The sequence below is a fragment of the Saccostrea echinata genome, unplaced genomic scaffold, assembly GCF_033153115.1.
Source record: "Saccostrea echinata isolate AGI-Se365-2 ecotype Australia unplaced genomic scaffold, CSIRO_AGI_Sech_v1 ptg000054l, whole genome shotgun sequence".
NCBI classification, from domain to species: Eukaryota; Metazoa; Mollusca; class Bivalvia; order Ostreida; family Ostreidae; genus Saccostrea; species Saccostrea echinata.
This window is the reverse complement of record NW_026889803.1, coordinates 65,148,927-65,174,292: the sequence shown is the minus strand read 5'-3', so window position 1 is coordinate 65,174,292 and position 25,366 is coordinate 65,148,927. Positions and strand designations below refer to the sequence as shown.

At 33.7% G+C, this 25,366-nt stretch overlaps 1 protein-coding gene across 1 annotated transcript; it reads left to right on the top strand.

Annotated features, from left to right (window-relative positions):
- The first annotated feature begins 13 nt into the window (after positions 1 to 13).
- On the top strand, positions 14 to 25,018 carry LOC133171912 (5'-3' exoribonuclease 1-like). Its single transcript, XM_061306706.1, has 37 exons — positions 14 to 191; positions 2,240 to 2,371; positions 2,646 to 2,746; positions 3,446 to 3,543; positions 3,924 to 4,033; positions 4,221 to 4,331; positions 4,491 to 4,579; positions 4,753 to 4,840; positions 5,307 to 5,475; positions 5,697 to 5,764; positions 6,012 to 6,110; positions 6,359 to 6,452; positions 6,781 to 7,000; positions 7,333 to 7,489; positions 7,898 to 8,017; positions 8,537 to 8,706; positions 8,852 to 8,978; positions 9,796 to 9,885; positions 11,463 to 11,572; positions 11,665 to 11,790; positions 11,937 to 12,011; positions 12,371 to 12,458; positions 13,160 to 13,366; positions 13,853 to 14,115; positions 14,290 to 14,376; positions 14,541 to 14,673; positions 14,975 to 15,043; positions 15,251 to 15,453; positions 16,151 to 16,721; positions 17,855 to 17,986; positions 18,996 to 19,280; positions 20,175 to 20,301; positions 20,734 to 20,969; positions 21,173 to 21,289; positions 22,399 to 22,495; positions 22,727 to 22,980; positions 23,426 to 25,018. The coding sequence occupies exons 1-37, from the start codon at positions 117 to 119 to the stop codon at positions 23,711 to 23,713; spliced, it is 5,586 nt and encodes a 1,861-aa protein (XP_061162690.1). The 5' UTR covers positions 14 to 116; the 3' UTR covers positions 23,714 to 25,018.
- Positions 25,019 to 25,366: the final 348 nt, after the last annotated feature.

The following is a 25,366-nucleotide window of genomic DNA, read 5'->3' as shown; positions in this document are numbered from 1 at the left end:
TATAGTAATAGATACTAGTTCCGGTGAAGAAAAATTGTATGTGTTTCACAACTTGACACATATTTTGCTAAGATTATTGAAAAATTCTGTATGCTTTCTCACTTTGAGTCATCATTATGGGTGTACCAAAGTTCTATAGATGGGTTAGCGAAAGATACCCATGTCTCAGTGAAACTGTTAAGGAATTCCAGGTAAAAATATTGTTTAATTTTTTTTTATATATTAACAAGTTTCCCGGCTTTGAACAAAAAAGTTATTACTTAACAAGAGTATATATACATATATTTATATAATTATTGCATGTATAAAATACAATTTTAGGGAATAATATTCCAAATTGTCATATTTGTGTGACTGTTTACATAGATCGGAAATAATTTGTTATCAGGTAATCTTTGTCCTTGTCAGTTTATTGTTACCAGGAAATGTATTTAACTTTCACATTTGATATTCTATTTTCCTAATTATTAGGACATTTGATGAATGTTAATATTTTATGTCAATGTTTCTTGGGGTCGAAATTGTACCAGGGACATATATATTAACATATATAGTTCCCTGATCAGGCCAAAAAAAATAATAGTCTTGTTTCCTGCTACCAGCTTGAAAAAAATATGGTAGGTAGGTAGGAAAATTATTTTATTTTATTTTTTCATTTTATTTTTTTCTGATGGCATTTTTTGGATATGAACTAATACAAGTGTAACCGGTTCTTGTAGAAATTAAAAAATGACTGCAAGATGGTATATAGGGTTGGATTCTTAGTATTTATTCCGTGGAGATATATAGTTGATTTCAAGATGAATTAAATGTTTTAAATTAACCCTAAAATAACAATAACAACATATAAATACATAGACAACATATAAACAAGCACATTCACTTTACAACACAAAACGATCACAATTTAAACACATAAAACATTCATTTAAGCCATTACTTTACACTTTATATAAACGCATTCAAAGGGCGATAACTCTTTGAAACTCTTACTGAATTAATGATCTAAATTATATTTCTCTATACTGAAATATTTACAACTTTAAAAATATGAGTTTAACATACCAGTGTATGGAACTGAGTGATTTATCTCTTGATCAGGATGACTTTAAAGAATTATTACATGATGACCTAATGGATTAATAAATTATAAAATCATAATAATTCAAACCCAGATCTTAATCCAAAGATCTACATGAATTAGATTAAAACATATAACTTGCTCTTACTTTACAATATCGATCTTAACTTTAATAACTTTAGAACTTTCACTCTAGCACATTCATACTCATTTAGCAAGTTTATATTAAAATACTTTATTATCATTCATTATCTTTAATTTTAGTTTATGATCATTAGATGTGTTTATAAAAGGTTTACTTACAGTTTATGGGTGTTTAATATACTCCAAAATATCAAATATTAAATTTTAAGCAATCACAAATCTCTAGCTACACCCTTCTCAGACAGTATCTTTGAATGGAATCATAAAACAAAGGTTTCCCGCCTGAATGGACAACTTTGACCAAACAATACCATCTGACCAATAGAATGTAGGAAAACAGACAATACCCTTATTTATAAATGGACTAATCCTTATATCTACCTTAACCCATAGTCTTTGGGTTAAACCATTATTTAAATAGGGATGTTTATGATTTAAACATATAAATAAATAATATATTAGTAATGCAGGCGCAGCGCTTGTATAGATGTATGGATGAATGAATGAATGATTAATTCCTGAAATAAAATATATAGCATTAATTAAAATAAAATAAAACTAAGTACAACTACCACACAAGATCAAATTAAACATGTCACAGGTCAATATTGTCTTTTAAAATTAAATTTCATGTCTTTTTTTATGCACAACTCAAGGGTATTTTATGAAAGTCCATATTTTAAAACAAGAATTTCATGAAATGCTTGTTTTGTGTTAACACCGAATCCGATTATGGTGACAAAATGATGAAATACCGGAAATTCCCAATTTTTTTTCTTCCAAAACTAAAAAAAACTTTAGGGTCGGGTACAAAAAAATAGGGTAGGTCGGGTAGCAGGAAACAAGACTATTTTTTTTTTGGCCTCATACCAATGCTTTTAGAAAGGTAACTGAAATAATGCTGGATGCCCAAGAAAATTGCAGTTTTTTTCCCTAGTGTATACTTTGTATTATGCATTCTATGGTGTAAATGATTACAGTATACTGCAATAGTTTTTCTATTCTTTGGGACAGATTCCTGAATTTGACAACTTGTATTTGGACATGAATGGTATCATTCATGTTTGTTCACATCCTGAAGATGATAATCCTCACTTTAGAATCACAGAGGAGAAAATCTTCAAAGATATCTTTCATTATCTAGAGGTACATTTTAGTAAATAAATGAAAAAAAAAATGTACATGATGACTAAATGACTAGTAACCTAATTCTCATTCACACTATATACAGACAATTAATGAACAGGATATGTTGTATTAACATAATTAATGTGAAGTTCATATCAATTTCCTGATTTTCCACCTTTATAATATTAACAATTGTCTTTCAAGTAATTCCAATGATACAAAATATTACATTGTTTCTGTTGAATAATAAAATTATTATGTAGAGTAAACATATTTTGTCATTCCTTTGTAGTTTTTGTTCCGAATCATTAAACCTAGGAAAGTATTTTTCATGGCGATAGATGGAGTGGCACCAAGAGCCAAAATGAACCAACAGAGAGGAAGAAGATTTAGGTAATGTACACAATTGAAAAGATTCACTTTTAAGTTTTTCTAATTAATTTTAGGATACATGTATTGTAATAGTATTTTGTATATAAATGCTCAAAGTTACTCATAAACCAATTATGACAATTATGTGCTTTTGTTTATGCTAGACTATAAGGAATGAGATTTGACTCGGCTGTAATATTTGCACCTATTTATGAGCATCAGAGAGTTTACATCCATTTCATTTTTAGTTCTGTAAGATTTAATGGTATTTACTTAACTGATGCAGAGGATTTATAAATTTTTCCACTTTATCTGTTTAAGTAAAGTTAGTCTGACTCACTAGAAAATTTTGTAATAGAAATATTTTACTTACTTGATATATTTGTTTTTGCTGATGAAGATTTTTAAGGAAGTCTGAAGAAGAAAAAAAATCTGCAATCTATTATAATAAAAGCATGAAGGCCAGTAAATGCAATAACAATATAATTCTCCATCTTGCATACAATGCAGATTATGAAGAAAAATGAACTGTGAAGCAAAACCAAATGTGTGAATCAACAGTATTTGTCATTTTGTTTTCTGTTTATTATTATTATTTTTTTTTTTTGTTTGATTGATTTTTTTCTCTTTGCACATTTCATTTAACTGGTATTCTATGATTTTGATACACTGTACATGTTTATGGTAATTACCATCTTATTTGTCAATTGATTTTTGAAGATCGGCTCGAGAAGCTGAGCTCCTGGAGAAAAAAGCCAGAGAATCAGGAGAGACCCTACCCACAGAAAAAAGATTTGATTCCAACTGCATCACTCCAGGTAAGGTGGACATAAATTTGTATTAAAAAAAAAAAAAGATTGAAGTGATTAAATTTATCTAAAATATTTACCGTACATCCTGGATATTATTTAAATCTGTGTACCAACAGACAGTTCAGAACCACAGCTTTTACCTGTGTTTATTTTGAACTATTTGGGAAATGCTATGTTCACCTAATACTTAATGTCATAGCAAAGTCAATTTAATTCCAAGAATTTATTCTCTTTTATTATATGTATGTTTTGGATGTTTTCAGTATCAAATTGAAGTAAGGATGAAAAAATAAAAGTATTTTTCACATATTTTTTAATACACTGTACATAAGATGTTGTTTGAGAATAAACAGATTCATGTACATTGTATGTGTGTTCTGTAACAGGTACGGAGTTCATGGTAAAGCTACATGAACAGTTGAAGTATTTTGTCACCAGTAAAATCTCCAGTGATCCTTTGTGGCATGGAGTGAATGTGTATTTATCTGGACATGAGGTAAGTATTGAGTAAAAGAAAGACCCCCCCCCCCCCCCCCAAATAAATAAACACAAACACACAAAGAAAAGAAATGCATGAATTCTGAAAAGAAATTACTTGATTGGGAGATCATTAGAAATGAATTGTTTTTGTTGTAAAATTAAGTGATGCACCAGTAAGCTGAGTTTGGTTACATATGTTTCAGACACCAGGAGAGGGGGAACACAAAGTTATGGACTTCATCAGATGCCAGAAATCTAAACCAGGCTATGATCCGAATACCAGACACTGTCTGTATGGATTGGATGCAGATCTGGTAAATGAATGAAATAGATCAATAGCTAGGATTGAGATTATTAAAAGGAATGATTCATGACAGACTCCTTGAGATAGTCTTTGTGTAAAATGATAAAGTATAAAGAGCCAAGTATTGTTCAATGAAGTAGAATCTAACACAGAGACCAATTTTCCACAGATGATGCTAGGTTTGGCCACACATGAACCACATTTCTCACTTTTGAGAGAAGAAGTAAGATTTGGAGGAAAGAAAGATAAAAACAAAAGGTTTGTCTGTTACTAAAATTGAACATTTTCTGAATATTCATGGCTTCAATAGATAAGATTATTTGTAAAGTGTACAATTTTCCTAAACAGTGAAACCAAAGTGTGTTTACAAATAAAGATAAGGAATTCCTGATGCTGTATATTTGTTGTCACTTCCTGTTATGTATTTATAGACCCGCCACTCCTGAGGAAACCACCTTTCATCTTTTACATCTCTCTTTGTTCAGGGAGTACCTGGATTTTGAATTTGCTGCACTCAAGGTATCAATTTTAACACTTGAAATTCCAAATATTTTTTAAAAGCTACCAGTCTACATTTTCTGCAGAACATGTACATGTATTAGAATATAAACATACATTGCACTTGATCAGACTCAGATCAGTACATACATGTATCAAGCAGTGAACTACTGTAGTGTCACATTTATAATTGTTCAAGATTAAGGGGATGCATATATTACATATGAACTAAATCCAATCCCTTTTTTTCTGAACTCTTTTCTCAGCTTTAAGGACTGATTTCATCAATATCTTGGTGTTGGTTTATCAAGTTTATTGTGTATTCCCCCCATTTTGAATGATTGTAAGTTACACAGGACCCGTAACTTTGGGGGGTGCATACTTTACAATGATGCATGCTTTACTCGTGACTTTATGATAAGTTTATTCTAGTTGTCTTCAACTAAACAATGCATCAGAATGACATTTATGTTGGTGTTTTATAAAGGGGAAGCTACCATTTGGTTATGATCTGGAGAAGATCATAGACGACTGGATTTTGATGGGGTTCCTTGTGGGGAATGACTTTATCCCTCATCTACCCCACCTTCACATACAACATGATGCCCTCCCTACACTCTGGAAAACCTACATGACTATCCTCCCAGAATGTGGAGGTAATTCTTAAAAAATGTTTTGTGAAACAATTTGTGACTTTGACATGTTTTTTCCCCTAGTAATATATCAGTGTGCAGTGAAATGAAAGAAAGGTCTCTTGATCATATTTTTTTTTCACTAAACTTTACTAAAGATAGAGGGTACTATGTCTTACTGAAAGGGTAGAACTTTTGTGAAAATAAAATTTTATTTCTTGATAAAAAATTTCCACCTATTTTAGGGTACATGAATGAAGGCGGCCACTTAAACCTTGAGAGATTTGAGAAGTTTATGAATGAATTAGCAAAGGTAAAATTCATGAATATAAAATCTGTGTATAATAACTGTATCAAATGTAGCATTCTTGTGTTGCAAGAATTATTTTATTTGGCAGAAAGTCATATATAAATGTTTTGCTTTATTTGTATATATTAACTGTAATGTTCTGGTAGCTCATATTTCACTGTATTTGTGACTCAGGTGAGCATTATGGCCCATGGGCTTCTTGTTATGTTAGATCAGTATCTTTAAAAATATGTGATTCATTTTATACCAGTATGATGTAGACAAATTCAGTGAAGTATTCACAGACCTGAAATGGTTTGAAGGAAAGAAGACAGAGAAGTCGGAGCAACAAGAAGATCAAACCAGAAAGGTGTTTAGTAATGAAGTCTTTAGAAAGCTTCTTCTGTTTGAAAATAAAAACATTGCAGGGGAAGTTTTTCTTTCTGTATACTTTATTGTATAAATTCACTTTGCAGATAAATTTGAGTTCTGTTTTTGATAGCTTTTAGGCTTGGACTTTAAACATTACAATTTCATATCTACATTTAAGTATTGTTAACAGAATCTGGTATATTGTGATCCATGTATAAAAAGTTGCATTGGTGATTTCCTTTTCAGAATAAGAAAGAGAGTACAAACCAGTTCTTGTTATTAGAATCTCTTGATAATGAGGCAGAGGAGACTGGACCTTCCCAACCAAGCACAAGTCAAGGTAAGATTAATGCTTGTATTAAGCACAAGTCAAGGTAAGATTAATGCTTATTTTAAGCACAAGTCAAGGTAAGATTAATGCTTGTTTTAAGCACAAGTCAAGGTAAGATTAATGCTTGTATTAAGATAGGCTACATAAAACATAAGCCAGAAAACCTCCTACAGTAGAAATACATGCATTATCAACAAGAATAATGCATGGACATTTACTTCTATTGACTGAAGATAAGATAATAAAGCATAAATCAGAAAATCTTATAGAGTTATTACTGATTGTCGAACGGACTATTAATCATGACAGACATGTAGTAAATGTCTAAGTGTTATAGAGAGATCTAGGACAAACGAGGATGAGGAAGAACTTGATGAGGATGAGGATAGTGACACGTTTGATGAGGAGTTCAGGCTCCACAAGCGTAATTACTACATGACCAAGCTAGAGTATGAGAACGTGGATAAAGAAGTCCTGCGGGACCAGAGTGAGCAGTACGTCCGGGGGATACAGTGGATTCTTCTGTACTACTTTGAGGGAGTTCCATCCTGGAGCTGGTAAGGATTATCGTCGGAAATTCACAGTAGATAGTGTTATTGATGATAGCTTTAATAAATCTTAGTATCAGGGATATGCCGATATACATACATATACAATTGTATATTAGGTAATACATGTATGTGCTTTTTGAAGTTTAAGCAAATTTATCCTTCATAGATAGCATTGGAATTATTGAATTTGAAATTTTTGTTATCCCATTTTATTTGCAATATCAAAGATGGGATGGAATATTTTGAAATAACCATAAAGTACCCAAAAATTAGATAGTTTCATAATATACCTACATGTATTAAACATTTAATTAATACACCACAATTTTGACTTGAAGGTTTTACCCACATCACTATGCACCATACATCAGTGATGTAACAGACTTTAAGGACTTGAAGATTGAGTTTGAGATGGCAAAACCCTTCTTACCTTTCCAACAGTTGATGGCTGTGTTACCTGCTGCCAGTAAAGAGCTGCTACCTGAGCCATATCAGGTGGGATCACATTAGTTTTAAAAGTAATCTGGTCACTCTCTACTAGCTAAATGATGCATTTAAAAGTTACTCTAGTGGAATACCAAAAGGACACAAAGGTAGTACCCATCAGCATGTTTTGGGTGACATTACAAGGCAGAGAAACCTTAACATTTGAGCAGTTTATTAGAAATAGGAATGGTAGGATAAAAATTTTCTAACCAGCATCATGGTCTTTGTTGTCAATTAAACCCAGTTTTTAAACTGACTCTCCTAAAACAAATAGACAATATCTGCACTCCTTCAGTGCAAATTGTGATGAAGGTTATTTTCTTCAATTCAGGTAGAATGTATATCATCTTCATACTAAAAGGTCTATGTAAATGTACTTTGAAAGAGATTATAATTGACATATTTTTTTGTTTACAGAAGCTGATGACCAATGAGAATTCCCCGATTATAGACTTTTATCCGGTGGATTTCCAGACCGATCTGAATGGTAAACAGCAGGAGTGGGAGGCGGTTGTCCTTATTCCATTCATTGATGAGGTTTGTTTTAATTATCAGATTCATTGTGCTGGTATGTTGGCATGTATTTTATTCTTTTAATACATTTATTTGTCATAGTCACTTAGAGTGTTTGAAATATGTGAATAAGCCCATAATAGCTAAAAAATGAATTACTTGTATGTCTTTAAAAAATGTTCTTTGTTACTCATGGATATCTAGTTTTGCATGATTATGAACACTGTGTAATAGACTGTCTACCGAAATTCATGATCACAGCTCAATTTACAAGAGTGGAGAGAACTGCTTTGTTCTGACATAAACTTTGCAACAGAGCAATGTGTGGGGCTTGTAATTGATGGAGTGATGGTTAACATCTTTGGAATTTGCAGTAATGCATGACCATGACAATCAGTTGCCAGTCAAAGCCCATTAGTTTCATGATTTTACATAGAAATGTAAAGCACAAAAGTTAAAATACAGTGTATTAAAAATGATTTCTGCAATGATATTTTGATAAAATGTGCAGTTGTGATGTGCAATATTTATTAATGATTTTAGAAAAGACTAATAGATGCCATGAAATCAGTGGAGCATGAACTGACCCCAGCTGAGAAGAGGCGGAATACCCATGGTCCCTGTCTCCTGTATAACTTTACGCCAGACGTACTGGAACCTTACCCGTCCTCATTACCAGAGGCTTTTCCTGATATTATTAATAATCATGCCAGGTAATTAGTTAATGCTGGTTACATGACTGTTGTTCATTGTATGCATTTTTCTTTTTAACATTTTTAAATACTGTTGAAAGAGTTGATTTGTATCTAATTCCAAATAATACAATTTGTATCTAATTCCAAATAATACAATTTGCAGGTTGACTAAGCTGGGAATTGATGCCTTCAGGGTGGATCCCGAGGAAATGGTGAAGGGTCTGATGCCAGATGTTAGATTGGATGTTTTCTTCCCTGGATTCCCTACTCTCAAACATATACCCCACAAGGTAAGATCCTTAGTCTTATCATCAAACATATACCCACATGTTAAATTCCACAGTAGTCAACAACAAACACATAATCCACAGGGTAAATCCCACAGTAGTCAACAAGAAACACATAATCCACATGGTAAATCCCACAGTAGTCAACAACAAACACATAATCCACAGGGTAAATCCCAGAGTAGTCAACAACAAACACATAATCCACATGGTAAGTCTCACAGTAGTCAACAACAAACACATAATCCACATGGTAAGTCTCACAGTAGTCAACAACAAACACATAATCCACAGGGTAAATCCCACAGTAGTCAACAACAAACACATAATCCACAGGGTAAATCCCACAGTAGTCAACAACAAACGCATAATCCACAGGGTAAATCCCACAGTAGTCAACACAAACACATAATCCACAAGGTAAATCCCAGAGAAGTCAACAACAAACACATAATCCACAGGGTAAATCCCACAGTAATCAACAACAAACACATAATCCACAGGGTAAATCCCACAGTAGTCAACAACAAACACATAATCCACAGGGTAAATCCCAGAGTAGTCAACAACAAACACATAATCCACAAGGTAAATCCCACAGTAGTCAACAACAAACACATAATCCACAGGGTAAATCCCACAATCCTCATCCTCATACATATATCCAACATGGTAAGCCCTCCTTACCATCAAATACATTAAATGACTGAACAACATTCACTTACATGTTCTATTGCAAATGTATCATAAAGCATGATTTTGTAGAGAAGTTTAGTTTGAAATTTGAATACACCACTGAAATTGTGTTATTTTGATGTAGGCATTTTTGAAGAAGGAAGGAGTGAAGGTTTTCCAAATGAACAGCAGAAATGAAAACATGATACTAGAGATACTGGAAGATCCAGATAGGGTAAGAAGAAATGAGATAGCAAGATATCCAGATAGAGAAAGGAGGGAAATGAGATAGCAAGATATCCAGATAGGATAAGGAGAGAAATGATATAGCAAGATATCCACATAGGGTAGGGAGAGAAATGAGATAGCAAAATATCCAGATAGGGTAAGGAGAGAAATGAGATACTGAGAGAAATGAGATACTGAGAGAAATGAGGTAGCAAGACATCCAGATAGAGAAAGGAGAGAAATGAGATAGCAAGATATCCAGATAGGATAAGGAGAGAAATGAGATAGCAAGATATCCAGATAGGGTAAATAGAGAGATGAGATAGCAAGATATCCAGATAGGGTAAATAGAGAGATGAGATAGCAAGATATCCAGATAGGATAAGGAGAGAAATGAGATAGCAAGATATCCAGATAGGGTAAGGAGAGAAATGAGATAGCAAGATATCAGGTAGGGTAAGGAGAGAAATGAGATAGCAAGATATCCAGATAGGGTAAATAGAGAGATGAGATAGCAAGATATCCAGATAGGGTAAATAGAGAGATGAGATAGCAAGATATCCGGATAGGGTAAATAGAGAGATGAGATAGCAAGATATCCAGATAGGGTAAATAGAGAGATGAGATAGCAAGATATCCAGATAGGGTAAATAGAGAGATGAGATAGCAAGATATCCAGATAGGGTAAATAGAGAGATGAGATAGCAAGATATCCAGATAGAGTAAGGAAATATATGAGAAACTGAGAGATCCAGATAGCTTAGGAAGGAAGACGAGATACTGGAAGATCTAGATAGGGTAAGGAGAGAAATGAGATACTGAGATTTCCAGATAAGATAAGGAGATAATTGAGATAGTCAGAGATCCATATAGTTTTGGAAGCTTAGCTTAGGAAGGGAGATGAGATACTGGAAAATCTAGATATGGTAAGGTAAGAAATGAGATACTGAGATTTCCAGATAAGATAAGGAGATAGGTGAGATACTAAGAGATCTAGATAGCTTAGGAAGCTTAGCTTAAGAAGGGAGATGAGATACTGAGAATGTAAGGGATACATTTACATGATGCTGAGTAGAATGAATAGGAATATTTTAAATCATATCAAAAGCAGACAGAGTGGGAAAAGAAGGTTTGAGGATTTCTTATATTCAGAGATTAAAAAAAAAGATATTGAAGGAAATACATGGAGGTTTTTGTTGAGTAATACACATAAGTATGACTGTATTTCCTTAATGTAGTGGACTTTTATTATACTTTAGTGTAAATTGAACAGGAACAACAGGGCTCAGAAAAGTACAAATTTTTACCAGTAATCAATGAGCCATTCATCCCCCATCTACTCTTTTACTATCCTTATTCAGATCCTTATCTGTACCTACATCTTATCATTTGCTAACATTTTCTTAAGTTCAACATTATTTATCCTCAGAAAGTTTTATATTTTAAAAGTCCTGTCACAGAAACATGAAAGAATCATAGGAAAGTGCAGCATTTTGATGGAAGTGAAAGAGGCACATTAAGTGTAATTAGTGTATTATTATAAGTGTAATAACTAACCTTAATACACTACAATCATGATTTCAGCCAAAGGATCTTGAAGCTGTTGCGAACACTTTGCTGGGTAATACAACTTTTGTTAGCTGGCCTCACCTGTTTGAAGCAAAGGTTGTTCAGGTGTCTGATGACACAGAAAGGTAACACAAGCACCTCTCAATGGAAATCTTGTATACATTTCATACAGTTTAATTTACTTGGTACATACATCTAGCTTTTTTTATATTCTCAGGTATATACTTGTTGAGTCCCCTCAGAAGGGAGGAAAGAGCCCCAGGACCAGGGAGATTGTAAGGGAGGCCCAGAACAACACAGAGAGTAGTCTCTGGCACAGAGAAGTGGCTAGTATTAAAGAGAGGTAACTCTTGTCCTATTATCTCCTCTATCATAGAATTCGCAATGGTTGTTGATGCATGGACATATGTACATTCTATAAATATTTGTAAGTAAATGATACTCTACAAGGGTTAGAAATTTCATTGAAATATTCTTATTGTTATACAGATATCATGACAGACTGGGTGTTCTGGTTGGAGAAACCTCCATTTTATTGAAAGTCTTACCAATGAATGGCAGAACGTAAGTTAAACTGCTCTACCCGTATATAGCACCTTTGGCAGAAAGAAACTTCCGCTAATTCAATTACAACGCTAAATGTATTGCACATGAATACATAAATAAGAACATTAAGAAATGCACTAAATCAAATTATGCTAATTTGTTAAAAAATCAATTTCCGCTAAATATTGTACGTGCTAAATATAATACATTTACAGTAGATCTACATACAGTGCATGTATATTGTATGTATACCTGACACTATACATGTATTTATCAAACATATCGTTATAATTTCTTCAAGAATCAACAAATAAAATCTTTCAGATAATTTTTTTTACAAAAAATTCGACTCTACTATATAAATCCCTTTGATTTAGGTATGTCTGTGGCTCACACGGAGTGATAACACTCAAGAAACAGTTCGCTCAGAACCCAGTTCCCTTTGTTTATCAGGCCACTGTTAAAGTAAGTGAATCCTCAAGTACATTGTATGTTCTTTTTGTAGATTATGTACACTTCATTTAGATGTTACAGTAAAACTTGTTGAATCCGACACCACTGATTCCGTAGAAATTGGCCAGATTCTGGATTAGACAACATTTTAACCAATTGAATTTACTGATAGTTACTAAAATTATGCATCTTTTAAGCAAGATTTTGGTTAAAAAAAACATCTGGATTAGACAAGTTTTAATGTATAATTTTTTTTTTTTACTTTTATGAGATTAACACCATCATTGAGCTACCAGAGAAGGACAGTACCTATTCTGTGAACTGATATTTGTTCACAGAGGCTACAAATTAAAAATCTATAGTCTTTTGAAGTAAATATTTTCGAACTGATGAAGAGAGTATGAAAATTAAATAGTACTGCTTGAATCATTTTACTATACTACTGTAAGTCTATAATGTGATGTCATAAAAACCATATTGGGATTCACACTTTGAGATGATGGGAGTTCATATAATCAAAAGGAAAAAAAAATCACCTGTTAGTGTTGAAAATCATTTCAGGAAGAAAGTAGATTGATGTAAATATGACATGTATGTGGTAAATTCTGTAAAATTACAAGTGTTGAAGAAATATTTTTTGCTTCATACGTGTAACAAAGAAAACTTAATAGAAAATTAAAGGAAATATTAAACTTGCATTACATGTATTTCAGGATATATCTGTACATGACCCTAGTTTCTGCCAGTTCCGTACCTTGTCAGAAATGTTTCCCCTGGGAGAGGTGGCTTTTATGTTGGGATGGCCCCACTATGGCTGTCAGGGGGAGGTCTTAGATGTAGAGGAGGGTGAAAGCCCCAGGGTCAGGATCAATGTCACCACTCTGGAGGAACCCAACCTGGCCAAATTTATCAATACAGAGGTTTGTTAAATCAAAAAGTGTTTGTCCTTATATTTACTTATGATGTGCTATGGCATACTTGTATATAAAATGGTTGTTTTATGTAACTACATGATGTATGTCTGATATTTTATGGAGAGTTATTTTAATTTGTTGGTGCAAATTTTTATGAACTGCAAGAAAATTTAAAGTAACTTGGGTATGTCGTTTCATTCGAGAATGTCTCAAGAAATATATCACTTATCAATAAATGTCAATATTTTTGAGGTTTTAATTTTCTGGGTAAAGGTGTCCACAAAATCTACAAAAAAAATTGAACCTCAATGAAATATGATTCCACAAGACTTGACTGGCTTGCAAATGATTAAAGTGAGAGTATTTTGAAGAAGTGTAGGTGCAGAATATAAAAACTTTACAGGTGATAATTTCCATTAGCAATCAATAAACAAGTTTATTGTCCCACAATGCATTCACAAGATTCATTTTACATTTGTTAACTCTCTGTAGAGGTATAATGACCAGTACTACACATCGTTTCAATCAGCCCAGTGGGTGGGAACCAGTTCACACTTCCTGTCTCGTATCACGGGGTCTATCTTCATAAAACGGGGATCTCGAGAAGATCCTGATGATTCCAAAATGGTCAACATTGGCCTCAATCTGAAGTTTACAAAGAAAAATGAGGAGGTGCCAGGCTACACCAAGTTAACGAATGAGGGGTGGTTATACTCACAGAAAGCTACAGACACTGTTCTCGCATACCTGCAAAAGTAAGTGGAAGAAAAAACATAAAATCTGTCATACCTAAGGCATAACTATCTAGCAATTCTTTATTACATGAATATTTAAGAAACAGTAATTCTTTTGGTTGAATGCCTAATACATTGTAGATGTAAATTCAGGGGTAAAGAGACCTTTGTATAACTAGTCATTGTATGCTTCAGATTTCCTGACATGTGGGACACTCTTGTTAATTTGGACAGAGAAAAGAAGGATGTCTTATATGAGGCAGAAATCTTTAAAAACCTGAGGTATGAATTTTTGTGCTTTGTGTTTAATTTGAAACCTTTTCACCATTTAATATTTTTACATGTCTGTCACATCCACAGTTTTAAAGTTACTGTTTTAATTTCCCTTTTTTTCCCGTACTTTTTGTTGAACTCCGATGATTGTATATTTCCCTTTCGGATTACAGTGAGACTATAGACACTGTACTTGATTATGTGAAGGCCCAGCCCTGCTCTCAGATCAAACCACAGAAAGTTGGAGCCGATGTACTGGATGAAGGAGTTATCAAAGCCATAGAAAAAGAAGTCAAAATTGTCAATGTAATTCAAATATTACATTATAGAGAATGTAATAACTGTCAATGTAATACCCAAATGCTACATTATGAAGTAATGAAATAGCTCAGTCATAACCATTGATGTAATGGCCAAATATTACATTATAAAGGAATGAAATAAATGTTGATGTAATGGCAAAATGTTACATTATAGAGGAATGTAATAACTTGATGTAATGCCCAAATGTTACATTATTCAGTACATGTAATGTACTACTGTCAGTGTAATACCCAGACATTATAGTGTAATACATGTATAACCTGATGATGGTTGTTTATTACAGGAGAGAAATAAACAGAAGATAAATGTCAAGAAAGTCAAGATGCAAGTTAAGCCTTATCTCCTCTACAAGGTATAAAAGGGAGGTCTTACTGTTATTTAATAATCGGTTCATTGTGTTCTCTTTTTTTTTTGTTTTTTTTCATTTTTGACTTGGTTGTAATGGTTCACATTTTATATTGTAATTTCTCACTTTTGATTAAAAAATTAAGATAATCTTAGTGGGAGATTAATTGTATATATTGGCTAGTTAAGGTGAGAATTTTTTCTTTACTTTCAGCCTTTGGTCATTCAAGGGGGAGTGTTACCTGATCCTACGGTGCATTATGAGATATTTGACCGCGTCGTCAATATAAGGACAGGTTACTCCGTCCCGTTTGGCCTGAGGGGGACTGTTGTTGGGATACAGAAGGGAGAGAAGGATTCAGACACTATGTATGATGTCATCTTTGATGAGGAATTCCCTGGTGGAATAGTTATCAGGTACATTATTAGAAAATTATGATACATGTATATATATATTTATCCCATGTTTACTCCTTTGTCCCGTGGATATGACTCACTGGATATTTTTTTCATATCCCACAGTTAAGTGCAGTTGTGACGTCACAATGGTTTTTGCATTAGCGTAATGAAGTAAAATGAAGTGGAGTTCTATATAAAACAGTGTAAAACATTGGTTGTAAAGTATTGAATATGGGATAAAAAGAATCTCCCATGATTTGTAGTTGGATATAACTTTTATCCAACTCGTTGTGTGTTTTTATCCCCTCGCCAAGGCTCGGGGATAAAAAAACACACAACTTGTTGGATAAAAATCATATCCAACTACAAATCATGGGAGATCCTATATATATATATATATATATATATATTTACATATATATATATATATATATATATATTATCCAATAAAAAGTCTCAGTGGTCGGAATAAAATACTTAACATAAAGAAGAAAAACACGAAAAAAGCTTTACTGAGGTTTTTCGTGTTTTTCTTCTTTATGTTAAGTATATATATATACATGCTTAATTTTTGATAAAATTTTCTGAAATAAAAAATTGTAGTTGTGGATGATTTTTTTTTCAAGAGAGCATTTTTATTAGTGTAGTCATGTCTATTTTTTAAACAGCTTTTCAATGCTTTGCATTTTAGAAGTATTAATATCTTTCTTTTCAGGGGTTCAACTGAGAGAGGTTATAGACTGCAGTCAGCAGGAATGATTAATATCACTTACGGAGCTCGCAAAAATGGTGCAGCAAAAGAGCTCAAGTCAAAAACAAACCAACAAAACACCAGACTGTCTCAGGATAGCAATTATAATAGTTCTTTGTACCAACAAAAACAGCAGCCCTACCACCAAGGAAACCAGAATAGAATGTATAACTCATATGCTGATGCATCAAGAGGAGGTCAAGGGTCATACAGTGACCTGATGAATAGGAATGAGAAAAGAGGTTATAATGATTATGGGTATGAAGATGGCTGGGGTTATAATGATTATGGAAGAGGACAGAAGGGTTCCAATAGACAGGGAAACTTTGGGGGTAGAGGGTACTCAGGGGATTATCAGGCAAACATTGATTATAGTGGTTACAGTGATGGACAATATTACTCAGATCAAGGAAGAGTCGGGTTTAATGGTGGAAGAGGAGGGAGGAATCAAGCTGGAAACAGAGACATAAGGCAGCAGCAGAAAGAGGAGAACAGAAGGGAGAATCAGATCAAATCCCAGCAAAGTAAATCTCAGGTAAGTTAGATAACTCAGGCAAGTCAGAAAGAGGAGAACAGAAGGGAGAAAGTCAGGTAAGTTAGATAACTCAGGCAAGTCAGAAAGAGGAGAACAGAAGGGAGAGTAAAACTCAGGTAAGTTAGATAATTCATGCAAGTCAGAAAGAGGAGCACAGAAGGGAGAATCAGATCAGGTCCCAGCAAAGTAAAACTAAGGTAAGTTAGATAACTCAGGCAAGTCAGAAAGAGGAGAACAGAAGGGAGAATCAGATCAAGTCCCAGCTAGGTAAAACTCAGGTAAGTTAGATAACTCAGGCAAGTCAGAAAAGGAGAACAGAAGGGAGAATCAGATCAAGTCCCAGCAAAGTAAAACTAAGGTAAGTTAGATAACTCAGGCAAGTCAGAAAGAGGTGAACAGAAGGGAGAATCAGATCAAGTCCCAGCAAAGTAAAACTCAGATAAGTTAGATAACTCAGGCAAGTCAGAAAGAGGAGAACAGAAGGGAGAATCAGATCAAGTCCCAGCAAAGTAAAACTCAAGTAAGTTAGATAACTCAAACATGTTTTAAAATACGTTATGTTCCTGCAGCATAAAAACCAATATAAATTTTTTAAAAAACTCAGGTAATTTAGGTTATTCAGGCAAGTCATGTTATGTTACGATAGCAAAAAACAAGACAAGTCGGGGGAAAAAAACTCATTTAAGTTATATACTCAAGCAAGTCAGTTCATAAGACCAAGACAAGTCAAGAAAAAGAAACAGGGGGAAAGTTCAATGGTGTCAAAGCAACATAAACTAAGGTACATACAGATGTAACTAGGAACAAGTTTCAGCAAAATCAAACTCAAGCAAGTAACTTAAATTGAATTCAAGTCTTACTAGAATAAATATTACAGAAGATGATGAGAAAGAACTCAAGTAAGCTAGATCAAGTGTCATCTGAAAAAATGTAAAAATAATTGGGGGGATTGTCACAATTCTACATGTATATAAACAATAAGTGAAGTTAGAAAACTTGAGGAAACATAAAGCAATAAAATAAACACTGTATATTATTGTTTACTTCAGACATTTAAATTCTGTGATTTTTACTTGTACATGTATGCTATGATTTGCATAAATGATTTCATTGGTTGTTAAAACTGTCTACAGAGCAAGGAATCCCCAGTCAACAGTGACATGTATCTAAGACAACAGAGTTTTGATGGCAGTGATTCTACCAAGCCTACATTTGTGACCCCAAAAGTAGCTCAGCAGGCCCGAAAAGAGGGCAGTGCAAGGAAGGTAATATCTATATACAGTCAAACCTGTATGAAGCAACCTATCAAAAGGTATTGTCTGTATACAATCAAACCAAACCTACCTTTGTGACCCCCTAACATAGCACAGCAGGCCAGAAAAGAGGGCAGCACAAGAAAGGTAATGTCTATATATAGTAAAATCTATATCAAGCAGCCTAGCAAAATGTAACACATGTCAGGTAAAAAGATTCAAAGTAATCCAAAATGCACATGGAAAGAAGTTTGTGTTTACTTAGAGTTCTACTAGAAGCAGAATTAAAGCTGAACATGATTCATAAAAGAAAGAGAGTTATTATTGGCCGCCATATTAGTTTTATCGAGATTGTCATTTGCCAGCCACTATATAAGCCTCAGTTTTGTTCAGAGTTCAGTGTATTTCGCCTCACGGAGTGTAACTGAACAGAAGTCTTTTTCATTATCACTATGATAGACTTGGGCGCGACAAAAATGACTTCTGTATGCCTCTGCCACAACAGGAATCATAATTACCAAAGATACAGGAATGTCAATTGCACTGGTCAATGCATTACAAAGTGAAATAAACACAAATGCATGCATTCAATGAAATAAAATGGAAACAAAAAGATAATGCAAGATATACATGTACTACACGCAGCAGTGACCAAGTAAAAGCAGTCTGGTTTAACAAATGTGAAGGGTTTATATGCCCCAGTGCTGATATGGGAGATAAAGAATTTAATATGGCGTATGCCTATTTATGAGTCATGTTCAGCTTTAAGTAAAGCAGAATGTTTCTTCTTCCAGTGTTTAAGGCTAAATCACATACATTTGGTCAAGATGGTAAGGTTTAGGGATCCCATTTCACCATGTTGTCTTCATGTGATTGTTAATTGTTTCATTTTATGAACGTGAATAAAAAAATATTTTCATGCTCTTACATTCTAAGTTACATTTGCTGAGAGAAATTAGACTGTGTCATTGCATTTATACTTTGAGGCAACAATTTGAGTACATTATATTTTGGTTTACAGAGTTTACCAGAGGGACAGAGTGAGTTTGCCAACATGTGGAAGCAGCTGCAGTCCTCTAATAAACCGAGCTCTGACAAGAAGACAGAGACTGCTCCACCATCATTAGATCAGGCGGCAGCAGCCTTAGACAAGGTCCCAAGTCCTCAGAGACCCGAGGGTGAGACAGACAAAAAACCTCAGAACCTGACACTGGAGAAGCTGTTTATCCAGGCCAAGTGTGCACAGGAGTCACAAGAGTCTGTAGAGAAGGAAAAATCTCCAAAATCTACAGAGATGGGAGTAGAGGTAAGCTATGGAGAAGGAGAAAACTAAAGAAATGGGAGTAAAAGTAGGTTATAGAGAAGGGAAAAATATCCAAACTCAACAGAGATAGGGAGTAGAGATAGGTTAGAGAAAGAAAAATGTACAGAGATGAGAGTAGAGGTAAATTATAGAGATATCCAAACTCTATAGAGATGGGACTAGAGGTGGGTTATAGAGAAGGTAAAATATTCCCAACTCTATAGAGATGGGAATAGAGGTGGGTTACAGAGAAGGTAAAATATCCAAATTCTACAGAGATGAGAGTAGAGGTAGATTTTAGAGAAGGAAAAATCTACAAATTCCATAGAGATGGGAATAAGGGAAGGTTATAGAGAAGGAAAAATTCCCAAAACTCTACAGAGATGGGAGTAGAGGTAGATTATAGAGAAAGAAAAATCTCCAAAATCTATGGAGATGGGAATAGAGGTAAGGTAAAGCAGGAAGCCAAAGATAAAGGAAGGGTTACTCAAAACTGTTCATACAGAAATTGGAGTTCCATTGGTCTTTTTGTTTGTCTTTGTAAATGTGTTTTCTTTTGAACATATTTTATTGTATATTAAATACTGTACAAGGGGATTGGAGACAAGTTAATCCTTTCCTTGTAATATATACAATGATTATAATGATTGTAGAACAAAGTATATGTATTAGTTCACAATCTTGGCTGTGATGTTTTTAAATAGGCTAAGTTGAGGCATTCTTTCAGGTTAAAATCATATTTTTGTACACGTATCCATCAGACATCTTTTTTTAGGTTTTAAATGAAACAAGCAAAATTGTTGAAGTAGTTTATCATTGTAGGAAATACATGTATTGAAATGTGTATATTGTACTTCCCATTTTTTTTAATTTACACTTGCTTTATATGTTTGTTAGGAAACTGCAGCAGCACTGAAGCAAATGCTGAAGATAGGGACAGATCCAGGAAGTACAGATGTTAATTCACCAACAAAGTCTGATAAGAGTTATGGAAGACAGCTTTCAGTTCAGGAACTGTTTGATGGTATGTGATGCATTCAAGACTGTTCAAGAATGTAATATTACATTGCACATTATACAGTATATGTATATGATTTTATTACCAGGTAAAATTCATTTAAATGCTATTTATCTATTGTCATTCTTTATATAAGACATTTTAGATGTATGAGAACCATGATACTAATACAAATGTGCTTAGATATGTACATGTTTAATAAACAGTGTATATACAGTGAAAACTGTCTAATCCAACACCTGTGCAATCCGTTTTACTGTGAATTCCTACCTTTATTTTCATGCCCATTTTCCTTGTTCTTTACACTGTATAATCTGACACCCTGTCTATTTTGAAACAAAAAGCTCATTATCTCCCAGTGCAAGTCAGTGTAATAGAAATGAGTAACAAGGTGATACATGAAGAAGTGTAGTGATGCTTTTTTTTTCAATCATGTAGGAGCTAAACAGCTTCCTCCAACAACTCAGCTGGCTCCTGGTCAGACTGGTTCTGGTCAGTCAGTGCCTGCTGGTGAAACCCAAAGACAAAAATCACAGAAAGAAAACCAGCAACAGAACCAAAGGAACCAGGCACCCCATCCACACCAGGGGATCAGAAGGAACCCGGTGATGGATTTAGCTGCTTGGTGTAGGTCTTTTGGAAAACCAGACCCTAAATACGATTGTGCAGGACAGGTGAGTTCTTTATATTGCTATAGAGGATTACTGTAAACATGGTTAACATGAATTGTGTTTGGATTGTGTTGGCTGTTTTGATAGGTCAGCTTTGATTGTGACAGCGATAAATTGTGTTTAAATTGTGATGATAATGATGAATTATGTTTGGATTGTGATGATAAATTGTCTTGTGTTGTGATGATGATGAATTGTGTTTACAGCCAGGTGCCTATAACTGTATTGTCTCTCTTCCTGATGGTGCTAGATTCCAAGGATCTCTAATGAAGTCTCAGCAGGAGGCCATTGAAAATGCAGCAGCCATTACCCTGCTTCAGATTGTAAGATACTGTATATCACTTTTTATTCATGAGAACTTCATTTTCGCATAATTACGCAAGTCTGTCTGGTCACTAAAATTTTATTCTCACATATATTTGTATTGTTAAGGATTATATACAACAGAAATTTTAGCCTCGCTTATTAATACCAAATAGCTCTCTTGCGAAAAATGAGCTGTCACGAAAATATAGTGATCTACAGTAAGCAGAGATTTACATTCAGTGGTCACCTTTATATAGAGAAGAATCATTGTACTGTTGATTTCATGCAATCACATGATGGTGTGATCTGACTTTCCGGATTACCACACTAAAACTCCAGTTTTCTGAATCCATATCCTCTCTGACATAGTACTTTTCTTGATTGTGAAAAAGTTCTTTGAAAAAAATGTTTTGTTTAATGGATAAAAGTTGTATATTTGATCCTAAAAGTTTTCTTCTATACATGTAATGTTTTGCCAATTATAGAGGGGTACATATTAGATTATTCATTATAACAGTAACTTGATCCAAAAAGCCAAATAAAGTTGAGTTGACATGTGCAAATCATCAGATCAAACTTGAAATTATATGTACATGTATGTATATATATATATCTTAATTCCTAGAGATAGGATCAGCTCTGATGTGGAAATACTCTTATTTGGAGTAAAATGATTTGTTGATAATTGTTCCTGGAATAATATATTTGGACTTGAATCCTCAGAAAAAGTTAATACAATGTACTTCAATTGGGAGTTTTTTTAAGAAGTGTGTATATTTTTGTGCCACTTCTTAATTAAAGAGGCTGGGGGGTTGTGGCCATTTTTAGACTATATTGATCTCCTTTAGAAGAAGAGCTCCATATGAAGATATAGAAAATTATCAAATTTTAAAACTAACATTTTTGAAGTTTTTCTTTGCCAAATGATAGTTGACAGCTTAAGATATCATATCTAAAAAATTAAGTTAAATCTGGTGGTTAATTTGTGGTTAATTTGTTGACCCTCCAGCCTCCTTAAAAAGTAAAATTACTTCTGAATTATCTGCTTTCCATACACTTCTTTGTTACTTGCTTTACGACTGTCCCAAGGCCACATTAAGTAACAAGTGTGTTTGATTTATCGTAGAATCAACTAAATCATATGATGGGTTATCCAGGAATGAGACCGTTAGCTTCACCAAATTCAGCATTTAAACCAGTGCCACAAATGTTACAGTCTCAAAGTAAGGCAGTTTTACTTGTTCAACACATTTAAAGGGAGATAAATAGAACTCTGCTAATGTAAAAAAGTATTTACATGTAGTAGCATTAATGGTATAAATGTGGAATTCTTTGTACAGTAGAACATGGTTATAGTGAACAGGCTTATAATGAACTATAAACTAGCATGCTTAACATAAACTGGTTATATTGTTTGTATAATGTTTTCATTTGAGACTGTACGACCATTGTAGATAGGAATATGGTCCCAGGCATGAGACTTCCCCGACAGTATGGCCCTCCCCACCAGCGATATTATGGACCTCCCCAGCACGGAAACTTTAGGCAGCAATCAGCCAATTATCATACTCATTACAATCAGAACCAACAGGGGCCTAGAAAGCCTCAGTCAGCCAATCAGGGTGCTCGACACGGAGATAGATTGTCAAACTTGACGGAAGTCAAGTCTGATTTAGATCCTCATAGCAACCCTTTTGTACCACTGCAGGTAAACTCTAGCATGATATGTAGAATTCAAATAAAACTTTATTTTAGGAATAAAAATATATATTGTAGTTTATAACATAAACTTCCCTAACCCAGGTTATAACTTGGGTAGCTATTAAATTCATTCCTTCATTAAGCCAAGTTTGCAAAGCTTTTTCTCCCTATAACACACAATTCGATGAAAATTTGCCTTAGCATCCCACTTTTACTGTAAACATATTACACTTGGCTCTGTATTCTGTTTAGCAGATTCCACTAAATCAAGAAAATCGCTAAATGTCTTGTGTATATATTTTAATATAAAGCACATTTAGAAAGTGCTAAATAAAGTCTACGCTAGCTACTTTGTTGAAAAATTTGCAAAAAGTGCAAGCCTGTTGTGTAAGAGAATTCTCAAGAATATAATTCTGTAGTTCATTCTAGCCATGATATTTTTTTGTGCTCAGGTAACAAGACAACAGAAAACTCCCAATAAGCGAAAAGAATCCTCTGACTCTGTTAGGGAGACTAGTGAAAGGACTGTAGCAGAAAAATTAGTGGTAAAAGAAGAACCAAGTTCAGCTACCAGTGATACAAAAGACTCGAATCAGACTGTGATAAAATCAGAAGCCAAATCTACATCTAAGGAAGCTCAGAACACGAAAAAACAAGAAAAAACGCCACAGAAAAGTCAGGGGGGACAGCAGAAAAGAAGGCCACGAATGGCAGCCAATCTTAACTTTGGAACTTCATAAAAAGTTGAAAAATGTTTTTATTTTTATTTCTGAACAATGGGGACAAAAATCAAAAACATCAGAATCTTGCAGAATCTTGATTGAAATTAAACATGTCGACATTAATTAACTTTGTTGCAACAAGTTTTCAGCATTGTAGACATTTGTACTGCAATTTTGTGATATTTTAGCAAAGAGCAGTCCGTCCTATTGATATATAACATTCTTTGGACATTTGTAATTTGTTTTAGTAATCACATATAATAGTTTTAATGTTTGGTATTTGTGAATTAAAAATTTCACAATGCACTAGTGGTGTCTGCAAATATTTTGTATAATACTATTATGAAAAAAAAATTAATGAAATATTCACACACACACACACAAATTACTATTTATTTTTATGTGGAAGCCAGAAGTTCCTCAAATTTATTTGTACTTAGGTAAGAATCCCTTAATTCTTAGTTAATCTTTTTGAGTGAATGTTTTATACTTTATGTCACCAGCTTAGTATACCTCTGTCTGTCTCTTCTCCTGTCACACTTTATTAAACCATGAGAGGTAGGATTTTGATATTGTTTATTGCTTGTCACCTGACTTACAGAAAACAAGATTCTTCATCACATGACCTTGACCTTTGACTGATTTTTTTAAACAGTGATATTCCATAATGCTATCATACATCGTATTATATTGATATTTAGCATGTGTATTTTGTGTAGAAGACCTTTTATGAGTTCTCAGGTTTACTGACCAGATGACCTGGATATCCCTTGATGTACCTTTTTTTTTTAAAAATTCAGTTCCATCTTTCCCTTTTGATTAAATAGAGATGGGGACTTGATGTGTAAGATATGTATCGTGTAACAATTTTACTTTCAAATTGAAAATTCAGAATAACTGACCTTGTTTCTTTGATTTGACCTTTGACTTACATGTAGAAATCAAACTTCACAGGTGAACACTATATGTTGCTATTGCGGGGACACTTTGTTTATTAAACACTAGTTTTGATAGAAAAGAGAAGAAATAAATCAAAATGTCCATGCGTACATTATATTTTTTATGGTATTATAGCTGGTAAATTTGATATGGGCTGGATTGCCATTATTTCAGAATTATTTCAGAGTATTTGAAGTTTTACATTGTATTTCAAAAGTGTTTAGATATTTTCCTGCAGGGAAGTGAATACATGTATGTTCCTTTGCTCATCTCAACCTGAAGTTGAAGTGTTCAAATTTTAAGGTGTACCTTGCGCATAATTCTGTGTACCTTGCATTTATTCACAATGTACAGAATGAATTAAATGAAAGAAATCTGTTAAAATGATTTTTTGTTATTTTGATACATGGAGTTGGTAAAGATACTAATACTTTGTACTTTGTTAAAACACACACACACCCTCACACAAATGGTAAATCACCATTTTTGCATAATTACAGGAGTCAGGATCCACGATTCAGGAGGGGGCTAGTTAAGTTGGTTGCAAACATGTATTAAATCAAAAGCCTGAAAGGCTTCAATGACGTCGAAGAAGAAAAACAATTTCAAAAGATCATTTTGAATTTGAAGATAGCAATAAGTCAAGTGAGTGACCCAGGAGACATAATAAAAAAATAGTTTTAAACAAAATATCACAATTACAGTCTGGGGCCTTATGTCATGGTCCGAATG

Bases quoted from the DNA above. Each gene is read 5' to 3' on its own strand.
- LOC133171912 (XM_061306706.1), top strand. From the start codon at position 117: ATGGGTGTACCAAAGTTCTATAGATGGGTTAGCGAAAGATACCCATGT. The intron at 6,453-6,780 runs GTAAGATTAATG...TAAGTGTTATAG, and splicing joins CCAACCAAGCACAAGTCAAG to AGAGATCTAGGACAAACGAG. The intron at 14,674-14,974 runs GTAATTCAAATA...TGTTTATTACAG, and splicing joins AAGAAGTCAAAATTGTCAAT to GAGAGAAATAAACAGAAGAT.